Source organism: Lynx canadensis, chromosome A3 (genome assembly GCF_007474595.2).
Source record: "Lynx canadensis isolate LIC74 chromosome A3, mLynCan4.pri.v2, whole genome shotgun sequence".
NCBI classification, from domain to species: domain Eukaryota; kingdom Metazoa; phylum Chordata; class Mammalia; order Carnivora; family Felidae; genus Lynx; species Lynx canadensis.
The window spans coordinates 54,031,564-54,057,470 of record NC_044305.1 but is presented as its reverse complement, the minus strand read 5'-3'; the positions used below and the strand labels follow the sequence as shown (position 1 = coordinate 54,057,470).

General features: G+C 46.9%; 1 protein-coding gene across 4 annotated transcripts in view; it reads left to right on the top strand.

Annotated features, from left to right (window-relative positions):
- NCK2 (NCK adaptor protein 2) overlaps positions 1 to 25,907 on the top strand; it is a 153,292-nt gene that overhangs the window by 113,991 nt on the left and 13,394 nt on the right. For all 4 annotated transcript variants that reach the window (XM_030310303.1, XM_030310299.1, XM_030310301.1 and 1 more), the window contains exon 4: positions 17,157 to 17,878. In XM_030310303.1, coding sequence (XP_030166163.1) covers positions 17,157 to 17,878 — 722 coding nt within the window. The remainder of the gene's footprint in view (positions 1 to 17,156; positions 17,879 to 25,907) is intronic.

Genomic DNA, 25,907 nt, shown 5'->3' with positions numbered 1-25,907 from the left:
ACAATATGAGCTCTTATTTGCACATGAGCAAAACATTTATATACTGGATCTCCTCTTGTATTTAACTTATGATCATGAATAGTCAGAGAACTTTTCCACAGATGACAAGGGGCAATTGTTAAGAACCCTTTCTGCTGGCAGAGCCCAGTTGATATTTTGAAGGGCTCAGACTGTGCAGCTCTTTGCTCAGCAGTTGAGGAGCGTTCCTGGTCTACAGTCTGGCCTTGACATTGCAGCCTAGCTTATTAAATTACGCGGGTTAGGTGTTTTAAAGCACTGTGCTAAATCTTTTGAGATGGGGAAGCTGCTTCCAGGGAGGTATTTTTCAAAGATTTTCCTTCAGACTACTGAAGAACGGTTTTTGTTACCACTTCGTGACAGCAGCTGGGATCCAGCAAAGCCCCAAAGGTTAATGCTGTTCTCAGTTGTTCCCTTAAGTCTACGTGCTGACTTGGGTTCTGCAGAGCTATGCAGTTCCCTTTATAACCTATTAGTAAGCTTCTCAGGAGGGTTTGTTCCAAGGCACACATGTCCATTGCTGACCACCTCCCTAGGTATCTGGAGCTAGAGGTGACCCACCCCCTGTCAGGGTTGCTCCTTTATAGCATTTGTCTCAATGTGACCATACCTAAGGCCGTTTAGCAACCTGCCAGTGATTAGCCCCAGGACTCCCGCCTCTGATTCCAAGCTAGACCTTGGGAGCAGAGAGAGACTCCCAGTGCTAAGTGGCTATACAACAGCCCCTGTTTCCTTTTGAGCTAATGCTTTCAGATGAGGAGGGGGTGGTTCCTATGGGTGAAATTCACAAGGCTCTTAGAGGCATAGCCAGTCTGGGATTGACTTTGGGGTGGCTAAGTGACTTCCCCAGGAACACACTACTAGTGCCAGTGTGGGACAGAGATGGGACTTCACCTCAAACTTGAGGTTTTTTTACTATAGCAAGTTGAATATATGGACTTAGCAGGTGGGCATTTGATAAGATTCTGTTGCAGAGACAGGCAGTTAGAATGTTAGGGGAGATTTTACTGATACCAAGTCCTTTATTTTAGAGATGAAAAATTATTAGCAAAACTTGAGCTGGGTCAGGGAGTTGGGCAGTAATAATATATTGATGTGAATTTCCTGATTTGGTGTTTATATTGTGGTTGTAGAGGAAAATGTCCTTGTTTAAGTGTTAGAACATCGTGTAGGTAGGAAAGTGGCTCTCAGATGGCTCAGGGAAAACAATATTTTTGCACTGTTGTAACTTTACGTTAGAACAAACAGACAGACATGAGTGGTTGAGGGACCACCCCAAGGCTCTAAAGTTGGCTTGTAGCAGAGGAGATATAACTTGGGGTCCCCCCACTTTGCCTGGGCACCTACAGTGCCTTAAATTTGGCATATCGCTGAACACCTGCTGACATTGGGCCAAAAACATGAGAGTAACACCAGACGCAAACGTGTCCTACTGATTATTCATGAGAATGGTTTCCCACAGTACTTAATCTGGAACCTTCTGTAATTATCCAGAGTTCTCTCCTTATCACTAGCTTGCAAGTGAGGAAAATCCCTGCTGCTTGCTGGATCAGCCCAGACTGTTTTGAGCCCGTTCAATGTATGCTTTTTTGTTAAAATGGAGATCAGGAGAGTGATGGTCAGAAGTGATCTTCTGAGCTCACTGCCTCTGTGATTGTGTGGCATGTGAGGGAATTTTTGTTTAGACACCGCAGGACTGTGGACCTTTGCTTATAAATGTTCTCAGCAGGCCTGATCCAGGGCAAGTGGTCGGTTAAAAACGAACAGGGAGTAACGAATGGCACAGCCTATTTGTGGGAGCAGAGCCTGCGTCTGGGCTGCCCCTTCCTTGCTCTGTCCCTGGGAAATCCCTTCTGAGCCACTTCATTCCCTGCTGAGTGACCTTTGGGAACAATAACCAAGGGCTTTGAAACAGGGATGCAAACAGTATGTAGGGATCAGCATGGTGTAATAGAGTATGTCTGGATCAGAAGTGGGAGCCTGGACGGACGTCATTGCATCTGGTGGGATATGAAGAGAGGATAAGGTTGAGTCCCCGACTTTCGGAAGCTTGTCATACCTGGGAAATGACACTGACACAAATGAGCAGGCCTCATTTGAGCAGTGGCACTGTCTCTGCCCGTCCCCTTGGAAACTGGGCTCTGCCCTACCCTTCAGGAAGCAGTGTGCAGAGCGGTTAGGAGAGAGACTCCCCACCACGTTCAGATCGAGTCTTTGCCAAACCGTTGAACTCACGGAGCCTGGACTCCCTCATCTGTAAAATGGGATAAGTGACTACTTGTCTCCTGCAGTTGTTGAGAATTGAATGAAGTCCTTCAGCAAAGAGTACCCGGGCCGAGCGGACACTTGGGAGAGGAGGCGGGGCTTCAGCTGAAGAAGGGAGAACGTAAGTCAAGATTTGGAGGCTGGAAGCCAAGTTGTGTTGGAGGATATTAAGGAGTTAGCTGGACTGGGGTGAGGGAAAGCGCGGGGGTGTCCTGAGGGATCATGGTGTCCCATACTGCCGGCCCTGAACACCAGACCTGGTGCCATTTGAAAAGGGAACCCCCGAGAGTTTCCATATGGCGGACAGAGATGACCGTCACAGCGTGCAGGGGTCATCCTGGTCCTGATCCTCAGGAAGGGACTGGTCCATAGGTAGCTGGCAGCGAGGCCTCAGAGCAACCCAAACGTGATGTTGGAAGTCTTGAGCTCAGCAGCGGAGAGGGATTTCACAAGAAACCCCCAGGACTCTGTGTTGACTGGGTGTGGAACAGCTGGAAGACTGAAATACTCGTCACAGATGACTCCAGCATTCTGAGCCTGAATGAATGTCTCCAGCAGAGAATTCGGGAAGTAGGAAGACAAACAGGGCCATCAGGATGAGACCTGTTTGAAGTTGAGGCAATGGCAGGACACTCATGGAAACGTTCAGTAGGATTCAGACGTGTGTTATAATGTTCTTCCTATTTTTAAGTGAATTTTAGTTTTGGGCCTCCAAGTACTTATTTTTACCTAGGATCTGCAGTTTAGACCTGACATTTCTGCCGCAGCGTGTCAGGGGACCTCAGACAGGCTTTCAGCGTGTATGTCGTCCTGAGGACTGGCCCCAGGCCTCTGGTCCCCTTTGGAGAGCTGTCACCGCAGCCCTGCCCTGGCAAGAGAGCCCACGGGAGGTATGTGGTAACCGCCAAGGGCGTGCAGGCTCCCTGAGCCAACATTCCCCATGCTCCTGACACTCCCTGCAAAGAAGTGTCACCCCACACTCCGCAGCCAAACCAAAAGCTAATGCTGCAGAAAAATTGAAACCAGGACCCCGAAATGGATTTTGTGCGTATGGTTCCAGGGAGTAGACAGTAGTTTCTGTCTCTCTCTGAGTGCCTCATTGTGTGAGGTACCGCGCTAGCTGCCTGCACGCATTTCTGTTTTTATCTTCACGAAAAGAGGGGGGGGGAAGAGAGGCGTGCTAATACCCTCATTTCCCATGTGAAAGCATGGACACCGGGAACTTAAGTGATGTGCCCGGGAACACGCAGTAAGTGGTTGGAATTCAAACCACGTCTCCCTGACTTCAGCCTGTGTTATTGTGGATCAGCTGCTAGAATTGGGGATTCAGATCCAGCAGGGGTCGGGGAAGACGCACACAACACCTGCCTGTCGTGGATCGCAGTGAACTCCACCCCCTCGTGGGCCCCCACCCGCACAGCTGTTTTGATTTCCTCCCACTCTTGTTCTGGCCCCTGAAATGCTAGGGGACCAGCTCCTTGAGTGAGCATCAATTTCTCCCTGACCCCAAGGGAGTCGCTTAGTAATTCTGCCCAGTTCCTTCATGTTGAGGTGAGCAAGAGCCATTAATTAAAATGATTTAGAGGCAGAATGTCACGGGAACATGTCTCCTTTTCTGTAAATTGATTTTTATTTCGGGAGCACTTTGGCCAGCAGCAAGCATGTGCCGCCACTGCACGCATATATTTCAGCCATCTCTGCCATTCACCGTTCCTTTGTACGACACAGGTCTCTGCAAACAGGAATTGCTCAGATATACACTGTCATTTACCGCAGCATGCTTATTTTAAAAAGTCTGGAAAAGAGGAGAAAATACAAATCACCTGTGATCTCCCCACCCAGAACTCATCCCCGTGTCTATAATCACCTGTTTTTTTTCAGTATTTATACACATATATATGACTTTTCACTGTTATTAATACTAGCTGTCACATTGCCGTTGGTCCAGAAAAGATCAAGCCCTTTCTCCAAGGTGCCTGGTCCCAGCACATGCTGGAAAGAAGATTGACCCAGTGAGTTTTGCAACAAACTTTGGCTCGTCAGTGGTCGGGGTGCTCACTGAATTCTATATATTCTATCAACTGTGTAAGAGGAGAAGCTGACTCTTTATGGTGCTTCTGTCCTAGAAGTAGTTTTTGTTCCTGGGTTGGATGTTCTTCGAGAATAAGAAAATTGTTGTTAATCTTCCTGGAAGCCACTTAAATGTGATTCTGAAGCTGTGTCACTCTCCGAGGAACCAGTTCTTGGTTTCAGAAAAGTGCAAAGCCGAACCATCCCCCGTGAAAAGTTTGTATGTAACACGTGAAAACGTTAAGGGAAAACTCCTTTTGATGTTTTTTTAAATCCCATATAGTTAACATACAGTGTTAGCTTAGTTTTCAGGTGTACAATATAGTGATTCAACACTTCAACATGTGCTCATCATGACAAACTCTGTCTCTTCTTAATCCCCATCACCTATTAACTCCTTTTGATTTCACCTATTAACTCCTTTTGATTTTGAGCATTCGACTTCTCCAGCCAGTTATCTCCGCACAGTAAAAACTCAGGGAGTCCAGTTAACCTGTCAGGTTTACCTTTCTGGCCCCTGTTGTTTTTTTTTTTAAATTTTATTTTTTTCAACGTTTTTATTTATTTTTGGGACAGAGAGAGACAGAGCATGAACGGGGGAGGGGCAGAGAGAGAGGGAGACACAGAATCGGAAACAGGCTCCAGGCTCTGAGCCATCAGCCCAGAGCCCGACGCGGGGCTCGAACTCACGGACCGCGAGATCGTGACCTGGCTGAAGTCGGACGCTTAACCGACTGCGCCACCCAGGCGCCCCTGGCCCCTGTTGTTTAATCTACCATTGTTACGAACATGAATCACATAAAGTGAATGCCTCCTAAATCTGGAATTCTTTAGGATTCTGTCTTGCGAGCTCATTCCCAATAGAACTGACCGGCCAAACGTATTGCCCACATAATATGGAAACTTACGGCAATTGTGGTGCCAGCCACCCAAAATAAACTTGGATTTGTTTTCGTAGATCAGAAGCGTCCAAGTATTTAGAACCAAAAATGTAAAACAACTCACAACAGATTAGTGGGAGGATAATTAGAGACTAGACAGATTGTTAAAAAGAATGCTAGCAAGAGAAAAGCCAGGAGAGGCGATGGGAAATGAGGAGGGGTCTGTACCCTGGGAAAACCAGGAGAAACAGGCATGCAGTTACACGTGGGTGCGAGAGAGCCACGCTGCTCTGTCCACTGAGGCAAAGCATTTCCCAGTTTGCTTCCCAGAAACCGGCATCCTGTTGGCTTCTTATTAAAATCATCATTTTCTGCTTCAGTTTTCTAAAGAACAGAGAGAACACCCTTTCCTGACTAAAGAGTTATTCGTGTGGGAGCCTTAAGTTTTAGAACAGAGAAACATGAACTAAAAATGCCTAGGGATTAAAGTAAAATCTTCTTAGCATGCTTCTAACTGCATTTCCCCATATGGCAGGCTCTCTTTTTTAGACCGTATCCATATGTCTCAAATGTTCCTTCTCTCTATTACATTTTTGGATCTGTCCCCTGGGGGCAGGCACGGGGTGCAGAGGGGGTATTTGTTTACTCACAGATGCTACAGTGCTTGATGCTGAGCCCCTCAAATCGCTGCACCTTCTTGTGGTGCCTCCTGCTGAGACCCTGCCTGGGCGCGTGCCACTGGAGGGCAGGTGGGCCCCTGTGGGGCTCCTGATTGACCCACACTATGCTGGGATCTAATCAGTGTGTTGCAGTCAGTTTCAGGCAGGCTGGGTGTTTCCTGCACATCAGCCTGCATTTACTCAAGTCTTGTCCCGAAGTCGGTCCCCAGGAACAGCTCTGGTCTTCGTGCTTCCCCCACCTGCTGCGAACTCAGAGTGTCTGCGAACATCCCTTGTTGTCCCAGTGGTGTCACACAGCCCGGGAAGCCGCCTGGAGGGTAGCTCTTCATACATTTTTTTTTTTTTTTTTTTTTTTTTTACATTTATTTTTGAGAGACAGAGAAAGACAGAGCACAAGCAGGGGAGGGGCAGAGAAAGGAGGAGACACGACACAGAATCTGAAGCAGGCTCCGGGCTCTGAGCTGTCAGCACAGAACCCTACGTGGGGCTTGAACTCACAAGCCATGAGATCATGACCTGAGCTAAAGTCAGATGCTTAACTGACTGAACCACCCAGGTGCCCCTCTTCATTCATTTTTAAGCCTGGGGCCAACGTGCTTCCTCAGAGCAGGCCATTCTGTGGCGGCCGTTTGCAGCGGATCTCACTGATTTTGTATTTTTGGTTTTTCAAGGAGCGATGCAGTTGATTGTCTGACTTGGAAAATCGACGTGTGGGTGTTTATAAATAGAGCCTGAATTAGTAGTAAAACCATAGTTGTTCTCATGCTGCTAATTTAACTTGGCTGAATCCACAATGTTTAACCTAAGGTGCTAAGAAAAATGCTAAGGTGACCATTTGAATCCTTTCTTCTTCCATGGGTTTTTTTTTCCCTTCTAATATGTAAAGTTAAGTTTATTTATTTTTTTTTCAACGTTTTTTTTTTTTTTTTTTTTTTTTTTTTTTGGGGGGGACAGAGAGAGACAGAGCATGAACGGGGGAGGGGCAGAGAGAGAGGGAGACACAGAATCAGAAACAGGCTCCAGGCTCTGAGCCATCAGCCCAGAGCCCGACGTGGGGCTGGAACCCACGGACCGCGAGATCGTGACCTGGCTGAAGTCGGACGCTTAACCGACTGCGCCACCCAGGCGCCCCGTAAAGTTAAGTTTAAAAAGTGGAGTTCATTTGAGAGTTTGGGCTGTCTGTAGAACCCTCAAGTACTGGAATGAGGTTTGAGATAACCTGGTCTGAGCTTTTTCTACAAAAATCAGGCAAGTTGAGCGACTTGTCTAAGGTTGCAGGACTCGTTTGCGGCAAAGCCAGGCCTCTCCAAGCGCAGGCGGGGCGCTGTCCACGGAAGCCAGAGATGAGCAAGGACCTGGAGGCCAGGAGCCCAGGTACATCAAAGACCACCTTCCTGGAGCACAGGCAGGTATGACCTGTCATTTTAGTAACCAGTGTCTGCCCTGTCCAGAGCGGCATGTGAGCTGGTGAGCAATTCTGCTCATCCTTACTTGGAAGATGGGGCTCCTTTTTCACCCTATGTGAAGGCCCATTTTGCACTGATGGAGCATTTCCTCTGTGACTGATCGTGGGGTCCCTGGTGACTTAGCTGCTCCTGGAGAGCAGGAGTGAGGTGAGGCTTGCCCCCCCATCCAGGCACACTTCAGGAAGAAAACAGACACGTGCACACCTCTGTTGAGAAAGCACCACCTGTGCCCTTCTCTACTCGCTCCTGCCACTGTCCTCAACCAGGAAGGGAAGCAATTAGATGCTGTCATAATAGCAATAAACACAATGACGGGTTTTGCTTGGTCTCTTGCTATGTCTTAGACACCACGCTCAGTGTGCTCCTCAGCTCTTGGGCCCTCCTGACAGCCCATGGGGGCCACCTATATATATCCTTCTATCACAGATGAAGAAACGGAGGGGTAGGGAGAGGCCGTAGAATCATCGAGGTCCAAAGCTAGTAGGTATGGAAGCCTGGCTTGAAGTGTGGTCCGAAGTACGGTTCACTTGTCCTTGCCAGCTCCTTGCCAACCGTGTTTTCCCCCGCCCACATGCCGTACCCTTGCACATTTGCATGTATTTATCATATTTCACTTAGCAGGTACGGTCCTAAAAAGTTGCACGCGTGCCGAGCTTCTGCCAGTGGGTTGACACTTTAAGTAACGTGGCAGCATGTCATAGCTGAGCCTTGCCACGTCTCGTACATCCCTTTGCATATTCAAAATTGCTTGTGCTAATGGATCGGGAATATGTGTTGAGAGGTACTAAATATGTATTTTTAATTAAAAATTATAATTACAATCTTTAAAGCTTCTTTTCATTGGCATGTGTGATAACCGTTTGACTTTCACATGTGATAGAAAATCCTATACTCTGAATGATTTTTTTGCAGGCGTCCATATTTGATCATGTTATTCGCCTGCCTGCTCGTGCACGAAAAGGCTTTCTTATGCCCGGGGATGGCAGTTGTGGTTCAGGGCCCTGGACGCATGGACCCGTGTGATGGTAGGCCCTTTGCCCTGGCCCCTCTCTGGAGCTGGCTCCTGCGATGTCTGCCCCTCAGAAGAGGGACCATCAGGGCATAGGGATGGTGAACAGTAACTCTGTCCCTCCCTCAGCTGGCGACCCCTCCCCGGTCAGTGCAGGTTTGCCTCAGGTATGGCAGTCCCCTTCCATCTACAGGTATCCTTCCTCCCTCTGAGGTGGGGAGGTTTGCTGATTGTAATCTCGGTCTGCTTCCAGATAGTCTGTGAACACTCCTGGCCGGGTGCCTGGGTGGCTCAGTCAGTTAAGTGTCTGACTCTTGATCTCAGTTCACGTCATGATCTCACCGTTCGTGAGTTCGAGCCCTGCATCGGGCTTGGGAGTCTGTCTCTCCTTCTCTCTGCCCTTCCCCTGCTTGTGCATGCCCATGCTCGCTCTCTCTCTCTCCCCGCCAAAATAAACTTAAAAAAAAAAAAAAAACCACTCCTGGCAATATAGGTGCATATCATTGGAGAGATCAGTTGGGAAGGACTGATCAGTACATATGGATTAGTGGCAGTGAGATAGGAAGTGAAGTTTGCCTGAGCAAACACTTACTGAATGTCAGGCTCTGAGGCCACAGAATGACTAAACACAGTCTTTCTCAGGGAGATAAATGAAGCAGTAAGGCGGGCGCTGAAATCGAGGTGGGTGAGTACCACAAGGGTGTGTGTGGGGATGACAGGACGTTATTTTAGTGTTTATGGATTTTAGTGCTGAGTGAGTCTTTGGGATCAGCTCTCGCTCTGCTGTGGGGGGAAGACCCACAGGGAGTTAGTTACTCACCGCCCCTGAGTCCTGCCCACGAGCCCATGGTGTTTCCCATGGGTCATATTGCCTACGATCTGGTCATGGAGATACAGGTTGACTAAGCTTTTGGAAAAAAAACCTTGGTTGTCATTTTTAAAAGCTAGATTCAGACTACTAGAGGAAGAAAGTATCCGAGCCAACTTTGTGCTCCAGCCTCCTTTGTTTCTAGCACAGCCTGGCTGTCAAAAGGATATATTCTCCCGGCTTGTTGTCAAACCTTACAGAGCGAGGATGGAAATGTGGCACCCAACAGCAATGGCAGTAAGGCCAGGATTTTTTGCAAATGAAGTTGTTGCCCAAAGAGACACAAAAGCTGCCAAGGATGCATTTAGTCCTTTGTCTCGGAAGTGGTTGGGAATGCAGCATTCCCCCTTCGTTCAGCGTATCCAGTTTCTAATGGCGAGTCGCGATGCCGGGTAGAATTTTTTTCTCCCAGTGGCACACTCAGAAGAGAATTAGGTTGGTGGGTTGTTTGCTTTGCTGAACACAGTTCTTCTGGGCCTCAACTGTACATGTATCTGCTCCAGTGTGGCCTAGCCTCCGATTTCGTCCCACATCCCGCTCTCCCACTTCTTCTCCATAGCGTGGCCCCCAAGGCCTCCTTCAGGTTCTCCTCACAGCCCTGTGAAGCCTGTCTCCCCTGCCCCACGCACTTCCTGTCCTCCTCTGAGCTCAACCATGGTCAGCAGCTTGAGCCTCTGTGGGACAAAAGGAACAGATGCTGAGTGAAACAGCTGAGTGAGGGCATTTATGCTAGAGTCTGTTTTGACTTAGATAATGGCCTTGTCTGAAATCAGTTGCACTGAAGAGGCTGCTCCCCTCTCTTGAGCTGTCCTTGGGGCTTCTTTGACAACCCATGCCTGAATTCATTTGGGCCCATCCTAAGTCAAATATGCTATCCCCCATTAGAATGTGGTTCGATCGTGCCGGTCCGTTAAGCCTGATGTCTGTGGCCACACAGTGTCACAGATTTCTCATGATGGCTGTTGCAGTAAGCGTTTTAAACCCAAGATTCTCTGGGCTTAGAAAGCAGGGGTGCCAGCCTGGCAGTTAACTGTGACGTCATGGTAATGTCAGTCCCTATCCTCACCATCCCACCCTCACCCCCATACTCAAACCTGGGTGCTCCCAAACTATGACTGTATTGTTTTTGACTTAGTCACCCAAGTATGCCACCTTGCTAAGTGGGAATCAACACTTTGGCATATTGAAGGAAGTGGGATGGGTGACGAGGAGTGAGAGATGGGTAGTTATATTTTTTCAACACTCTTTAATTGAAGAGACAGAAAATCAACTCAAAAGTAGACAAGGTTAAAAAAAAAAAAAGGAAAATTTCAAAAGGGAATCCATTGGTTCACATCATTAGGAAGTATGGTTGGATCCAGGGCCTCAACTCATATCATCCAAGTTCTGTCTCTCTTTCTGGGGCTTGTCCCTGCTCAGCGCTCCATTCTTTGAAGACTGTGACAAATGTGGGCAACTCCAGGTGAGGGAGCCGGGTCTGAGCAGGTCTGAGTCATGGGTCCCCCCAACCATGGCCCGATGGGGTAGGGGTGGCCCTGCTGAAGCCACACGAAGAGGAGTTTTGTTCAATAAGAGGAAGGATAAAGGATACTGAACAGTTTAAAACCACAGAGGACCACCTTATTGCCTTTCACCTGGTCACCCTTCAAAGCATTGGAAATTTAGTAAATTTGAGGGTTTTTTCCCCTTTATATATCAAATATTTTGATCATAAATTTTGGCACTGGATATTTTCTGAATAGTGGAAGCCAATCTTCCAGCCTAGGTACCAAAAAACTAGACACAAGGTAATTACACATATAATAACGCAAAAAGCTATTAGAAGCCAAATATTAAACCTATCCTAACTTTATATGAGAAGTTACTTTAGACATTTTATACCTTAATCAAACCTTGTCAGATCTCCTTAGCATTTATTTAATAATAAAAGTTGTCAGTTTTAGTTGATTCTAATATATAGGCCCTAACCCTAATGGGGGAAATCCCCACAAATTAATGACCTCCAGTCTTATTATAAATGGCGTTTTAGGACCATTTATTTAGGACCAAGGAAGCTTTCTAGTTAAATCTGGTTTATGTTACAGTTCTAATTAGTAACAAAAATAAAATCTTTGCCATACATCTCCTAAAACTTGGGTGCACAGTGCCTAAATAGATCAGCTTGAATATATTTCTGAACTATCAAATTTGTTTGACATTTTATCTTAAATCCCCAGAACTCCAGCTGGCAGGTGACAGTTAGAGCATATTTTGAAGTCGTCTGTTATAACATCCCTTTATCTCAAAAGGAGTATTTAAAAGATTTTGACTTTAAAATCACCAACATTAATAATGTATGACATATTCCAGCTTTTATTAGAACTCTGTCCTTAATGTAAGTAATTTTATTCAAGAAACTTAAAATGTGCTTATTATTGTCAATGAAAATGTAACTCAGAATCAGAGATCCGGAGCTTGGGGCGAGAAAATCCTCATAAAAGCTGAAAAGTATAGTTTACTTTGCGATCCAACTCCCCTGTTTGCCACTTAAAATAGTACTTTATTACTCTTACGAGATGCAGATAAAGCCCATTGAACAAATTGTGCCTGGTCTGTAATGCGACAGCTACAGAGGTGGCTCGGTCAAGGAGCTTGTTCATATCTTCGGCTGCAGACCCATCCATCCCAGGCAGCCCTGCGCTCAGGGGTCCGCGCCCTTGCTGTCCAGCCTGACCGCTAACTGGCCCGGAGTCCTGGGTGAGCGTTCACTCTCACCAAGACTTTCGCCCATCCTGGTATGTGGAGTGCATTGTCTGGCACCTTCCTGCCCGGGGCCACTGGTGGAGCGAGGAGAGCATTGGAGCTGCCGGAGGACCAGGGAGTGAGTTAGGGGACTAGGGGCGCTCTGGACTCCAGTTGTTCTGAGAGCCTGATCTTTAACGTAGAAGTTAAAATCCCGGTCACTCCTGAGCACATGCCACGTGAGACAGCGTCTTTTTCTTTTTGTCTTTTTGTCTTTTTGTCTTTTTTTTTTTTTAACAACGATTTCCATTCGTTCTTTGTTCTTTCTTAGCGCAAAGGTGTTGCAGTTTATACATTATTGAACAAGCTGTAGAGAAAGTCATTACCTTGTGAAAAAAATGTTGCTCAACGTCGCCCGGTACGGCATGCCAGCAATTGCAGAGATTTTTCTGACGGTCCCATTCTAGAAACTCCCATCCGTAATACGATTCACGCAGAGCACAGTGCGGCAAAACCTCCAACCAAAACGCTCAAGCATCAAATAAATTCCGTGCAGTTGGATTTTATGATTAACTGGAGAACTGGAGGAAAGGCATCTCATTAGAGGTCCTGCCAAATCTTGCTGAAACAAACCAGTGCTCCTCCATGCCTCAGAAGTGCAGCGTGGTGGGGTGTGGCCGGGCTGGGAGCAGGGCTCCTCGATCCCTAGGCCACCCCAGGAATTCATGAGAGGCCAAGGGGAGCATGCCTCATGGGAAAGTGTGGTCTTCCAAAATATGGTACAGAGACAGTGTGAGGAGAAGTCTGATTAACATTTGGTTAGTTACTGTTTACTTACAGTAGGTAAGGATTGCCAGAGGCTGCCAGTCCTGTTGGGAAAAAAAATAAAATTGTAAGGGGGGAAAAAAGATCACGTTATCTTTGTTGGAAGATCAAAACCACACATTGGAGTTCCAGGTGTTTTTGCTACAACAGAGAGAAGTAGGTGGTATGACTATAATGCAAGAAGAGATGAAGCAGAAGAGGGGCCAGGGGGTGGCTCAGTCGGTTAGGCATCCGACTTCGACTCAGGTTGTGATCTCGCGGTTTGTGAGTTCGAGCCCCGCGTCGTGCTCTGTGCTGACAGCGCAAAGCCTGGAGTCTGCTTCGTATTCTGTGTCTCCTCTCTCTGCCCCTCCCATGCTCATGCTCTGTCTTTCTCTGTCTCTCAATAATAAATAAACGTTAAAAAAAAATTTTAAAAAAAAAGAAATGAAGCAGAAGATATGTGGAAGAAATAGCCACAAGAAGACTAGTGGAGTTGAGGAATGCCCACCCTGTCTCCTTCCCTAAAAGGTAGCAGACTTGCCTTTGAATTAGAAACATCGCATGGAGCCTGGACACCATGGGGTGGCCCAGGGCTTGGGGCTGGCAAGCACGGCAGCAGAGCCATCCTTTGTGAGACGTCCATGAACCACTGTGCCTGTTCTGCATTCAGAAATCTCCCTTTGCGCCTTTGAGATCACACGGCAGTGGTCACATGGCCTCATGGCTACTCATGATACATTTCTTATCCCAAATTTTCATTCCCTAAACCTCAGCCCCACTTCAGCCTGGAGATGCGGGCCATTTCCATTCCCTAGAATCAGAGGAAAGGTCCATCACTTCTTTGGAGGGTTGGTATTGAAAGCGAGGATGGATTTTTGACGACCCCCCCCCCCCGTCATAGTCCTGCTGCATTTCCCATAGAAATCACGTGAAGATCATGATGCATTTGCCACAGGAATCCTGCTACGCATCAGCCTCTTAACAGAAGTGTGCCTCTCGACTATTATGGATTAAACAGGCTTTTACTGGTGCGCGAGTCAGTGCCACTCCACTGGCTGTATGTGTTGGGTCAGTTCCCCGATCCCTTTCTGCCTCAGTTTCCCCACCTGCAGAAACGGGGGGATGCTCACCTTGTCACAGGACTGTTGTGAGCGTTCCAATAAGGTAGATGTCAGTAGGGTCAGGTTCCTCCCTATTCCCAGACACCTGTCTCTTGAATTTCACTGCATCAGCAGCTACCTGTGACATTGCTCCTGTGGAATAATGTTTCCCGGGTGCCAAAGGCTTGACAGGCGAGCTTTCTATTTTGGTGGCCATCTGGCACTGGTAAGGTTGTGTTCAAAGAGGACTTTGGCCCTCTCCTGGTAAAACACCTTTCTGGGGAAAAAAGAAATTCAAAGCCCCAACTCAGTGAGAGTACCAATTGTTATTCATAGAGCACTTCCTTGCTTTATATTACAATCCGAATTTCGGTACCTGTTAGGGGCTAAATTATGTCCTTCAATTCATATGTTGAAGTCTTAACCCCCAGTAAATCCATGTGTGACTGGATTTGGTACAGGGTCTTTTGAGAGGCAGTTGAATTAAAATGAGGTCTTTAGGGTGGGCCCTAATCCAGTGTGACTGGTGTCCTTGTGAGAAGAGGGAATTAGGACACCAGCATACAACAAAGGGAAGCCCACAGTAAGAAGGCAGCCATCTGCAAGGTAAGGAGGGAGGGAGGCCTCAGAAGGAACCAACCCTGCGGACACCTTGATCTTTTCACTTCTAGCCCCACAACTATGAGAATATGAATTTCTGTTGTTCAAGCACCTCCCCGCCCCCTCAGTCTGTGGTACTTTGTTATGGCAGCCGGAGTACAAGGATACAGTGCCATTGTTGTCCACGTTATATGGGTAAGAGAACAAAGACACAGATTAAGTAACTTGCCCAAGAGCTCCAGCTAGTAAGTGGCATAGTCAGGATTTTCCTCTGGGCTGTGCTGTCAGTCACTGTGCTGCCGTCCATCCCCCGCCCACCCCACCCCCCCTTTCCAGAGTTGCCTCAAAGACTATTTGGGTCACAGTAGAGCAAAGCAGGTTAGTTTTCCATGGTGTGGTTGCTGTGTGGGATGTTCCGGTCTTGATAGAAAAATGTAAGCTCCATACGGGCAGGAAGCATGCCTGTCTTGTTTTTCTTGGTCTCCCCAAAGTCTGGGAAGGTGCCTGGTAAAAACTTGATGGCTAAAGTGATTATCTTGTGCTTGAAAAGAGTCAGCAAAGTGCTGTATTCGTAAGTCGGTTGTAAAGTGTCTCCGACAGTGTATTACGAGGTCTAAAGTCTTACGTTGTCTTTTCTGCTGACTTTGACACCTTTCTGTGCCAATGAATATTCTAAACCCTGCTCTTCTGTACATATTTTCTTAAGTAGTTGTCGTTACTCACAAACTTGAAAAGGTGTCTTAGAAAGTTACTTGTAAATGTTATTTCTTGAAGTGTTCATTACCAATAAAAACTGTCCTCTGCCTGGTCATGGCTGCCTCAGCATGCTGACTCCTTGGTGAGGCGATGAGGCTTAGAATACTCTGGTGCCCGGGCCTTCGAGACAGAAGTGTACTTCCGTGAACTGACTGCTTTCTGGATTCTGAAGCTAGTGAATCACCCCAGTGCGCTCTCACGCGTAGCTAACCTAACCTAGGTTTGAAATCATACGGAAGGACTCATTTGATTATTTAGAGGTTCATGTGTTCATGTAAAGCAAGTTAACTTGTAAGAAGAAATCTAAAATTTTAACTTAGTCTGATATCCTGGTTTACTCTCGTGTCTCCTACACACTGAAAATGCTGTGGTATAAAAAACAAACAACAACAACAACAAAAAACCGCCAAAGCCATTTGTTTCAACAATCTGTGTGTTCACTTGAAATGCCTGTAAGTGACCACTTCACATCGCTGTGCTGTCACCCCACCTGTGCTGTCCGAGTGCCTTTCCGCTCAGGGCCCAGCTGGTGGTGCGGAGCCCGCACGTGTCCCAGGGCAGTGGAGTCTTAGCCCAGGGGTGGGTTGGCCATAGAAAGCAGTGCACAACTCTCCACAGCAGAGGAGGATCACAAGCCAGTGTTGTGTTCCTCTTGAACTCCTGTTCAAGAATAGAAGCAAAGCATCATTCTGTCTTCACTCCAGTTGAAGGCACAAAATGAGAGAGAGGTACAAGCTACCCATAAAAGTGCTTTGGTGTCATTTTGGGGGGAAAAAAATCTGCAAGTGGCCACAGCTTCCATACCATGAAAATCTCCGCACTAAGTTAGGGGCTTGTGCAGGGCTGGTGGGCAGGCAGCCATCCATTAGGAAAAGCTGGGGGACATGGCCCTGACCAACCAGTCTAGTGGCACACGGTGGCTCTGGGCGCTGATGTGCCCTCCTCCCCTAGGCTCACTTCTCAAGAAGGCTCCAGAGCTTTGTGCATGTTAACCAGGCTGAAACATTGTTCCCTTAGGGCTTTTCACACAGTCTTCCCCATGCACAGGAAGAAAGAAGGTTCACATTACAACTCAGCACTTACTCCCTTATGTAACTGAAGCAGTGCTACTGTGCTTGAGGCAGATTTTTTCTTTCTTCTTCCCTTAAAGAAACCAAACAACTCAACACACACATACAAGCTGGTCACAACCCATTAAATGATTGTTTTGATCCACTAGTGGGTTTTGAATCAACCTGAAAAATTCTGCCTTACACTTAACAGATCAGCTGATGGGTTTCTAACTGGCTCATCACAACATGTGGGAAATGAGTCTCTCGTTTGGAAAGGACAGAATTGCAGGAAGAAGAAAGAAAGGAGGGTATTGGTTTCTGCCATCAGGGTGCTGCCAGGCAGTTCTGTGGCTGGTTGAGGGGGTGGGGGGAGGGCGGGTCCTGAGTGTCCCCTGAGTGGAAGAGGCCTTGGGCTGGCCACAGGGGGAGCCAGGTGGGAGCCAGGCAGGTAGCTCTGCTTCTTGTCTAGTTCATTAGTCCAACTTCCCGTCCAGTACAAGGCCAAAGACATCTTGTCTATGCCTTATTTTTCTCTCTGAGGAGTATAGGAATTATCTAAAAATACCACCTTTCGGAAGGAAACTAGCTTTCTGCTGTTTTGATCTCTTTTGCGCCGCTAGTACTCTTAGAAGTGAATGAGAGAGCAGGTGTAGGAATTCCCAGTTTTTACAAAGGCGCCCCCCCAACTGCCCAAGGCCACTGTCCTGCACCTTTTCCAGCGGTGGCTGTAGGGTGTGCCTGCGGTGGCTTTGTCCCCATGTGTCGTAGGGACGGGGAAGGCGTGTCCGAGCACCAGTGATGCCCTGAGCGTGCTGGCTGGCACCGTGCTCCGTGCCCACTGAGCCCTTGCTGTGTCTCCACAGGCCTCGGCAAGACCAAGAGGAAGACCAGCGCGCGAGACGCATCCCCGACCCCCAGCACAGACGCCGAGTACCCAGCCAACGGGGGCGGCGCCGACCGCATCTACGACCTCAACATCCCCGCCTTCGTCAAGTTCGCCTACGTGGCCGAGAGGGAGGACGAGCTGTCCCTGGTAAAGGGGTCGCGCGTCACTGTCATGGAGAAGTGCAGCGACGGTTGGTGGCGTGGCAGCTACAACGGGCAGATCGGCTGGTTTCCCTCCAACTACGTCCTGGAGGAGGTGGACGAAGCGGCCGCAGAGTCCCCCAGTTTCCTGAGCCTGCGGAAGGGTGCCTCCATGAGCAATGGCCAGGGCGCCCGGGTCCTGCACGTGGTGCAGACGCTGTACCCCTTCAGCTCGGTCACCGAGGAGGAGCTCAACTTCGAGAAGGGGGAGACCATGGAGGTGATCGAGAAGCCCGAGAACGACCCCGAGTGGTGGAAGTGCAAAAATGCCCGGGGGCAGGTCGGCCTGGTCCCCAAAAACTACGTGGTGGTCCTAAGCGACGGGCCCGCCCTGCACCCCTCGCACGCGCCGCAGATAAGCTACGCGGGCCCCGCGTGCAGCGGGCGCTTCGCGGGCCGAGAGTGGTACTACGGGAACGTGACGCGGCACCAGGCCGAGTGTGCCCTCAACGAGCGGGGCGTCGAGGGTGACTTCCTCATTAGGGACAGCGAGTCTTCGGTAAGTGCCCCGGGGTGGCCGAGGTCTGCCCCGCGCAGGGAGGCGCCGGGACAAAACTGCGCGGCTGCGTATGTATATTGCGTAACGCGGCTGGTCTGCTCGATTCCCTTTCCACGCTGCGTGAGCTCGCTGAAAATAGCGAAAGAATGTTTGGGGCTCTTGTTAACATAGAGCCCCAGATATTTGAGGCTCCGGTCAAGCTAGCCGAATGCACTGTGCCTGTACTCCTGCGTAAGGTTGCTGCTCTGTAATTGACTTAAATCTGTTGAGGGTGTAAGTAACTCAGCTGGGGGCTGTTGCCGTCATTCTCCTGCAGGTGTAGTTTCACGGATGGGATGGTAAGTAAAATGGTTTTCAGCTCACGAAGGTGGCTCTACTGAGATCACCTCTTTTCTGTTCTACAGACTCAGACATCATTTTCTTTCCAGGTTTCCCATTGTGTTAATGACATCCTGCCCCCCTCCCAGGCCCTGGTGGTTGACTTTGTTTTCTTTCTGGGTCCTGGGCATGTCGGTTCTCAGCAGGAGGGGCCCCTGATTTCTGACACAGCCTTTGTTGGTTGGTTGGTTTTTCTTTTTAAACCATGCAGTCCTACGGTCATCTCTGCTGCAGGCGGCACCATGGAGTTCATCTCTGAAAAGCTTTTAAAGCACTTATGAACAGAATTGAAAAGCAAAAGACAGTGCTTGAGAGAGATGAGTTTGTGTTTGTGCACTGAATCCGAGGTATGGGGCCACTTGACTTGTAGCAGATCCCTTTCCAGCAGCAGACAGATTTGGGGTTTGTGTTTCAGGTATGTGGCTGAGCCTGTCTGGAAGAACTGGGCCAGTGTCACGTAGGATAACCTTTTCATGTGTACATTGTGGAAATACTCAACCGGTGTTGTAGATCTGTTTGAAGATATGCCTTGATAAGATACAATAAGACGCCCCCAAAACAAGACTTCTTCTGTAGGTAGAATCCATTGTGGCTACGTTGTATCGGTCTTGGCAGGTTTCAGTTTAATTTTTTAAATGCAAACTATAAGACTAGTAAGTATGTGATCTGTGTGTAATTTTGTGTCCTCTGGGAAGGTTGGTAGCACGATGAGTAAGCGCATACTCAAGACTCTTGTAGAGTGATCTTGGAGGAAATCAAGGCCGCAGAAGTGTTTTTCCTCTTTTGAGAGACAGACAGCTGTGATCTGTTCTTCGAGGCAGGAGGAACACCATGGTGGTGGAAACCAGACCCCTTATGGGGTCAGCAGGTCGCGAAGTTGGCAGTCGCCTTAGATGTGCTGCGGCAGGCACACCGGGCCTGGATATTAACTACATCTGAAAACTGAACTCTGAGATTTTCTTATCCACCCACCAGAGTTTATCATTTCTGGCAAGACATCAGATTGAATTGTTCTCACGAGATGTAAACTCTGTGCATAGCTTCCTTTTAGATCATGCTTGAGGCTTAGGAGAGCTAAGTATGCCGCACTTTTAACTCTTTTGAGCAAAACTTAGAGGAAGCACTGGAAAACCAATTACGGAATAAGGTGATTGGTCCAGACTACTTAAGGGATAAGTATAATCCAGAGTCAGAAAATATAATCTTGATTTAGAAATTTTGAGTTTAAGGGGCACCTGGCTGGCTCAGTCAGCGGAGCACACGACCCTTGATCTTGGGGTTGTGAATTCGAGCCCTGCATTGGGCGTAGAGATTACTTAAAAAAAAATTAAAAAAAAAAAAAAAGAAATTTTGAGTTTGAAGATACTTCCTAGAATATAGAGGGGCCAAGGCAACCCCCAATGTGGAGATGTTAGCCCTCTTCATTGTTCTTCCTGTTCTAGGGCTTGGGGGCCTTGGGATGGACCCACTACTTTTCTGTAAGAAAAACACACTCAGGTGGTGTCACTATCTGAACTCAGAGACCAACTCCTTTTCAGTAGGGAGAGAGGGATACAGGCATACCTCATTTCCTTGTGCTTCTCTTTGTCATGTTTCACAGATAAATTTGTTTTTCATAAATTGAAGGTTTATGGTAACCCTGTGACAGGTAAGTTTAATTGGCACCATTTTCTACCAGCATTTGCTCACTTTGTGGATCTGTTATGGTAATCTGCACTCAGTGATTATGATTCCTCGAAAGCTCAGGTGATGGTTAGCAATTTTTAGCAATAAAGTATTTTTTAATTAAGGCACGCACGTTAGTTTTTTTAACGTCATGCTACTGCACGCTTAATGGACTAGAGTGTAGTGTGAACATAACATTTCTATGCACCTGAAAGCCAGAGAATTCATGTGATTTGCTTTATTGTGATACTTTACTGAGGCGGTCTGGAACCGAACCTGAACCTGCAGTATCTCTGAGGTGTGCCTGTATTTATGTTATTTGGGTTCCATCTCAGCACTTGAATAAGCTCCAGTGTCTCGTTTGTCTCAGATTATTAGAGAATATGCTGACTTTCTAAATAACTGAAACATTGTTTACGTTGTATTTTAACCATTTTTATGGGAGCCTTTTTAGATTTTCTACATTCTATCTTAACTTAGAAAACCGAACTATGACATAGTAATGGCATGACGTCACGGGGATGGAGAGGGGAAGGGACCTGCGTCAGCCCTGCACCCTCACTAGCACCGCTCCAGCTCGAGAGTGCCATGTGACCTGATGGTGTCCAGGGACGCCTGTCCCAGTGGCTTGTGCCATGACACGTGGCGTTTTCTGCCGTTGGGATGCTTGCTTTGTGCCAAAGGGAGGCTGCAAGGGGCTCCAAGGGACGTTGCTGCATTTCTCCTAACAGCAGACCTAGGTCTACTTTTCTCACTCATATCCAGGTCACCAGAGGCTGTTGAGGAACTTTGTGGATGGACAGATGGACAGATCCATTCCTTATTAATCTTCCACTGTCCGTTGACTACCTCTGCCTCTTGCCAGGGTTTCTCACGTCCTTTCCTCTCCTTCTTTGTCTTTTTTTCATATTAATTTTGGCATTTCTAAGATGACAGCCTGGCTTTGAAAGCAACCACCAGACCAGTGTGAGCCCTTAATCTAGCAGCCATAACCTGACATCACATCGTATCGTGCCAGAGTCAGAAAGGTTTCTGATGCGTTGGGCATACCTGCTGGACTTGGAGACATCTTCTTTTCATTTCCTTTTCTCTCTGGCAGTTTTTGGGCCAGGGACTTTCCTTTGACTGAGGTTACCACAGGACATCTGACTTCTAAATAAGCACAATAGCATTTTTTAGAGTGCATCTTCAAGGTATGTATCATGTTTTAAGATTTCCTGAGTGATTCCAATATAAATAAGCTAGGCTCTTGCTTGACGGTATCTTGCATTTAAAACTATTCAATGTTTCTCTATTTTGAAAAATACAAAATATACCCAAGTGTGAGCCCTAGGACATGTGTGCTTTTGGGGAAGGAGAAGTACATATTTTGGAAAAACAAACACAAACATGGCCACATCCTGTGATATCCAGGGTCCGTGAAGTCCTGGGTGTTTTCTGTCAGCCATGTTTTATCGAGGAAGGAATGAACAAACCAAATGATCCTGTTCGGGCTCTCTTTCCTGTCCTGAATCTTAATACTCATTCTTTGTGTTCTCTACCATCTTTTCTCCCTTCCTCCCCACTTTCCTTTCTCATCTGTAACTGTCATTTATCCCCAGCAGCTCAAGGTGAAACAGCCTCGTTTCTTAGTCTCCATATTCCATTATCCTTCCTGCACCTGCTAATCCCTAGCTCATTAACTCTAGAAAATTCAAAGTTCCTACCTGCTCATCATACATCCTTCTGTATTTGTCCATCCTTCTTCTGTGGATGCGGTTGCAAAGTGGTACTTACAGTTAAGAATAACCAGCGGTTAGGTTTCTGGATGAACTGTTAGTTGTCAGTAGGTTAGTTTTCCGTTTGCTCTCATTCAGAAGGAGACAGCTTATAGCGAGGATGCCGTCACCCAAGGTGACTAGCTGGATGGTGTCAGCCTGTAGTTTACGGAGCCGTTTTCCTCTGTAAGACTTTAAAAATCCCAGAAAGATCACCTTTCTTCCTCACATGTATTATGTTCCACAGTAGGATTTGGGGACTGATTTTTGGTCATACAATACATTTGCTTCTGATAGAGAAAAGCTACCTTGCTGAAGATAACTGAACGTACATATTGTCCACATGGATAGTCATGTGTTTCAGTCCTTGCTGTTTTTTAAAAATCCATTAAGAGTGGGATGCCTGGGTGGCTCAGTCAGTTAAGCATCTGACTCTTGATTTCTGCTCCGTTCCAGATCTGGTTCATGAGATACATCCCTGCATTGGACTCTGCTAAGCATGGAGCCCGCTTAAGATCCTCTCTTTCTTTCACTCTCTTTCTGCCCCTTGTTTGTGCTTGCTCTCTGTCTCCCACCAAAAACAAACAAACAAAAAAACACCGTAATTTTTTTTTTTTTTTTTTTTTTTACCAGAACTCTGTTTTGGGATGATATCATCACTTTGTCTCTCTAGATCGGTGATACTCAAACTGTACCGTGTGCTAGCATCTCCTTGAGGGCCTGGTAAAACAGACTGCTGGGTCCCACCCATAAAGTTCCCGACCTGGGAGGTCTGGAGCCTGAGAATTTGCATTATTAGCACATTCCTTGGTGATGTTGATGCTGCTGGTCTAGAGACCACACTTTGAAAACTGGTAGGCAATTTTAATGGTTTTATACGTATTTACAGCAATTGCTTAAACTCCATTTCTGCTTAATAGTACATTTCCAAGAATTATAAACATGCTTAAAGATGAACATTTTCACTCTTGTCGGAAAGATTCTTTTAGGTAGAACTGTTGACTCCTGTTGAGTGGAATTCACCTCCTCAAGTGCTTTTCTGTTTATTTATTTTTTTTAGCTGTTGAGAACTTGGTAACAAAGTGGCTGCATTTGCTCTGTGTTCCTGATGGAGAATGGGAAAGAGTTCAGTCCTCAGAGTAGAGTGAAGGCGCTTTCGTAGCAGTTCGGGGGATGGGGAGCTATGGAGTCAGTTCTTCCAGCAGTGACTTACTTGCTCATGAGCTTTCTAAATCCACCGTCTGGTGCCCTGATTCCTAGATGGTTTCTCATAAATGGGTTGATGTTAAGAAAAGAGTATAGGTTTTGCTGTGATCCATGCATACCTGCATCTTTCCAATTGCAAAACTTACAAGCTGCTTTTTGATTGTCAGGCTTTTTGCCCAGTACCTAATGGACACTTTAAGCCTAGATTTTTAGAATATTTCTCACTTTAACTATATCTGATTCTTCAAACCGGAAGGACCTGAACCATCATTTAGTATGGGCACTTCTCTCAGAGTTCACTGCTCCTCACCTGTTTCATTCATCCGACTCTTAGATGGCTCAGAGCCTTGGCAGTCCTGGCTAGCACTTCAATATTTACCTTAAAACAAACAAACCCACGCTATTAACTGGCATATGTGAAAAAGACAAGAGTCTTATTTGAAGCTATTTCTTAAAAGGTAATCAATCACAAATCTGCTCAAGGTGTCACTTGTAATTTTTTGCAGAACCCGACAAGGCTTCTCTACTGTGCCCTTGGCCTTGGTTAAAGGCGTGGCGTCCCATTCTCTCTCCCTGGAAGGCGGGGGTGTGCGGGTCGAGTTAAGTGAGCACTCTGCCGGGGAGCTCCCGTGTCATCGCAGAGTGCCGATAAAATTGCATGTAACCAACGGACAAAATTACTAGCCTTTCAGTAATATAGAAGGCACCTGAGAATCTTGGAATTTCAGCCCCAAAGCCATTATTTATGATGAAGGGCTTTAAATGGAGTTTCATTTCTGCTATGTTACAAAAGAAAGTAAATGTTACTCAATCCATTGATTTGTTTTTGGAGGGATATAAATGTCGAAAGCAGAACAGAGAGTAGTCTGTGGCCCAGACTCACCTGACTTGTGACATGTAAATGAAGCAGGTGCAGGTCAGCTGAGCAGGCCCCCTCAGGTCATTGGGAAGCTGCAGGTGGCCACTTTTCTCTTTGTGTTGCTGATAATTGCTGAGTGGCTTCTCTCTTGTCTGTACCTTCCTCTCTGGGTCCTAATGTGTCATCACTCTTTTCCTCCTTACACCTGGGTTCCTGGGTTCTTGGACTGGGCTGTCTCTTCCTCCAGACCTTCGTACAGATCTAGAAAACTCTAGAACACAGCTCCCTTCCCCTGCACCCCCATCAGTGTAATGTCCACACGTCTTTCAAGTCTCATTCTGGCCACCTTTGCTCTTGGGAAGCCTCTCCTGACCTGCAGGCCTGGGCCACATGCTCCCACATGTTCCTGGGACACAGGGCAGTCTTAATGCTAGGGTGTCATTGCCCCCGGACGTGACAATGTTGCCCCCTTGAAAGGCCAAGTCAGCACAGAGAATGCATGTTGTGTCATGTTGTTGGCTGTTGAATCCTACTACCTTGGTGGGACTCCCGAGAAATATTCTTTGCATTAACTGATGAATTAATTATCCAGAATGTGCATAATAAATTCAATGTGGGAATCAGCAGCCAACCAGTACAGAGTGCTAAGGATTCCTGAGTTGTGTCTCTGTGCCTGTGTTCTCCTGGGGTTGTGCTAAATGCACTGTTGAGCTTGAATCAGAACCGTGGCCTCTGGCTTACTTTTTGCTGCCACGAGAGGGGTCCAGACACCATTTCTTCAGGCCTGCAAACATAGTAGGGAGGGAAATGGTCATCCAGTAACCACTGGCAACTGAAGAACAAGCCTTTCAAAGTAACACAAAAAATATGTCAAAGTACATAATTTATCCATGAAGGTGTTCAGAAATATTTTCATAAAAATCTCTTAGATCATGAACTACCATTTATCTAAATATTTATATTGCTCTCATAGAAAATCACCAGAACCTGTAAGAAATGCTTTTCCCCAGTGTTTTAAAATATTTAACGCTATAATGGAAAATTTTGAAAACTGGGTCAAGGAAGTTTTTAGCATTTAATATATCAGAAAGGCTTATGTGGAAAATACATGCTATACCAGTGTAAGCCTCTGGGTCGGTTGTTTTTGGTTTTTTGTGTTTTTTTCTGTTGTTGTTGTTAAACGATTTCTTTTTAGCTGTGGCTACAGAAATAGCTAAATAAAGTTGTCTTTTAGACTGAGATTTCCACTTGGTTTCTACAAGAAGTTAGGCTCACCTCTCAGTAATCTCACAATCACTCCACGAAATTAGCAATGAAAGAGAAGCATAGAAGTCGTTAGGATTTTTTTTTTTTTTTTGAACTGGGCATTTTTGTTTTGTTTTTAACACACGTGCGCAGACGCATACTGAGGGGCCGGTGAGGCTGCAGGCCCCGGCAGGTGCACGCTGGCTGGTCCATGGGGCTGTTTCCTGCTGTGGATGTGGTTTCTCGGCTGGCGAAGGAAGATCGTACACTCCACTTTTCAAGATTGTGGAGTGAGAGATGCTGAGGAACCGGGACAGATGGAGAAATGTTTAAATCCAGCTCTGGTCGACACTTGGTAAACATAAATGTGATTTTCTCATATGTAGGTAGGTGCCTGGACAGCAGGCTCACAACTCTTCTCCCCTTAAACAGAGGGCCCCATGTACTGCCTGCCAGGGGTCTTTACCACGTGCCCTTTGAAAACTGATCTTTTGCAACTTACGGAAGGAATTTCACGAGAGGTGTATACATTTTGGTCTTAAGCTGCGTGCATGGAAAGTGCTTGCCTGGCACAGATGGTTTCTCGGGTATCTCACTAATACTGCCAGTATTCAGATATTCTAAGAGTGCCCATTGGGTGTCCCAGCCAGAGCCCATCAGGATCCTTGTAGCATTCTGGGGAGGTCGAGAAAAAAGTGATTCATAGAAAAAAGTCGAGTTTAGGGATCACTGTTGCCTGACCCCAGGCCAGAGGAGAGCAAACGTTTTTGGTTCGGGAGTTGTGTCTGAGCCACGTCTCCAACTGCCATGTGTCCCTACCCGCCTCCCCCCACCAGGAAAAACCTTTAACGAGGATCACCGGGTGTTGCAGGTGATCTGAAGAAAATGTGGAGTTCTTTTGTACCACTGCTGTGCCCTC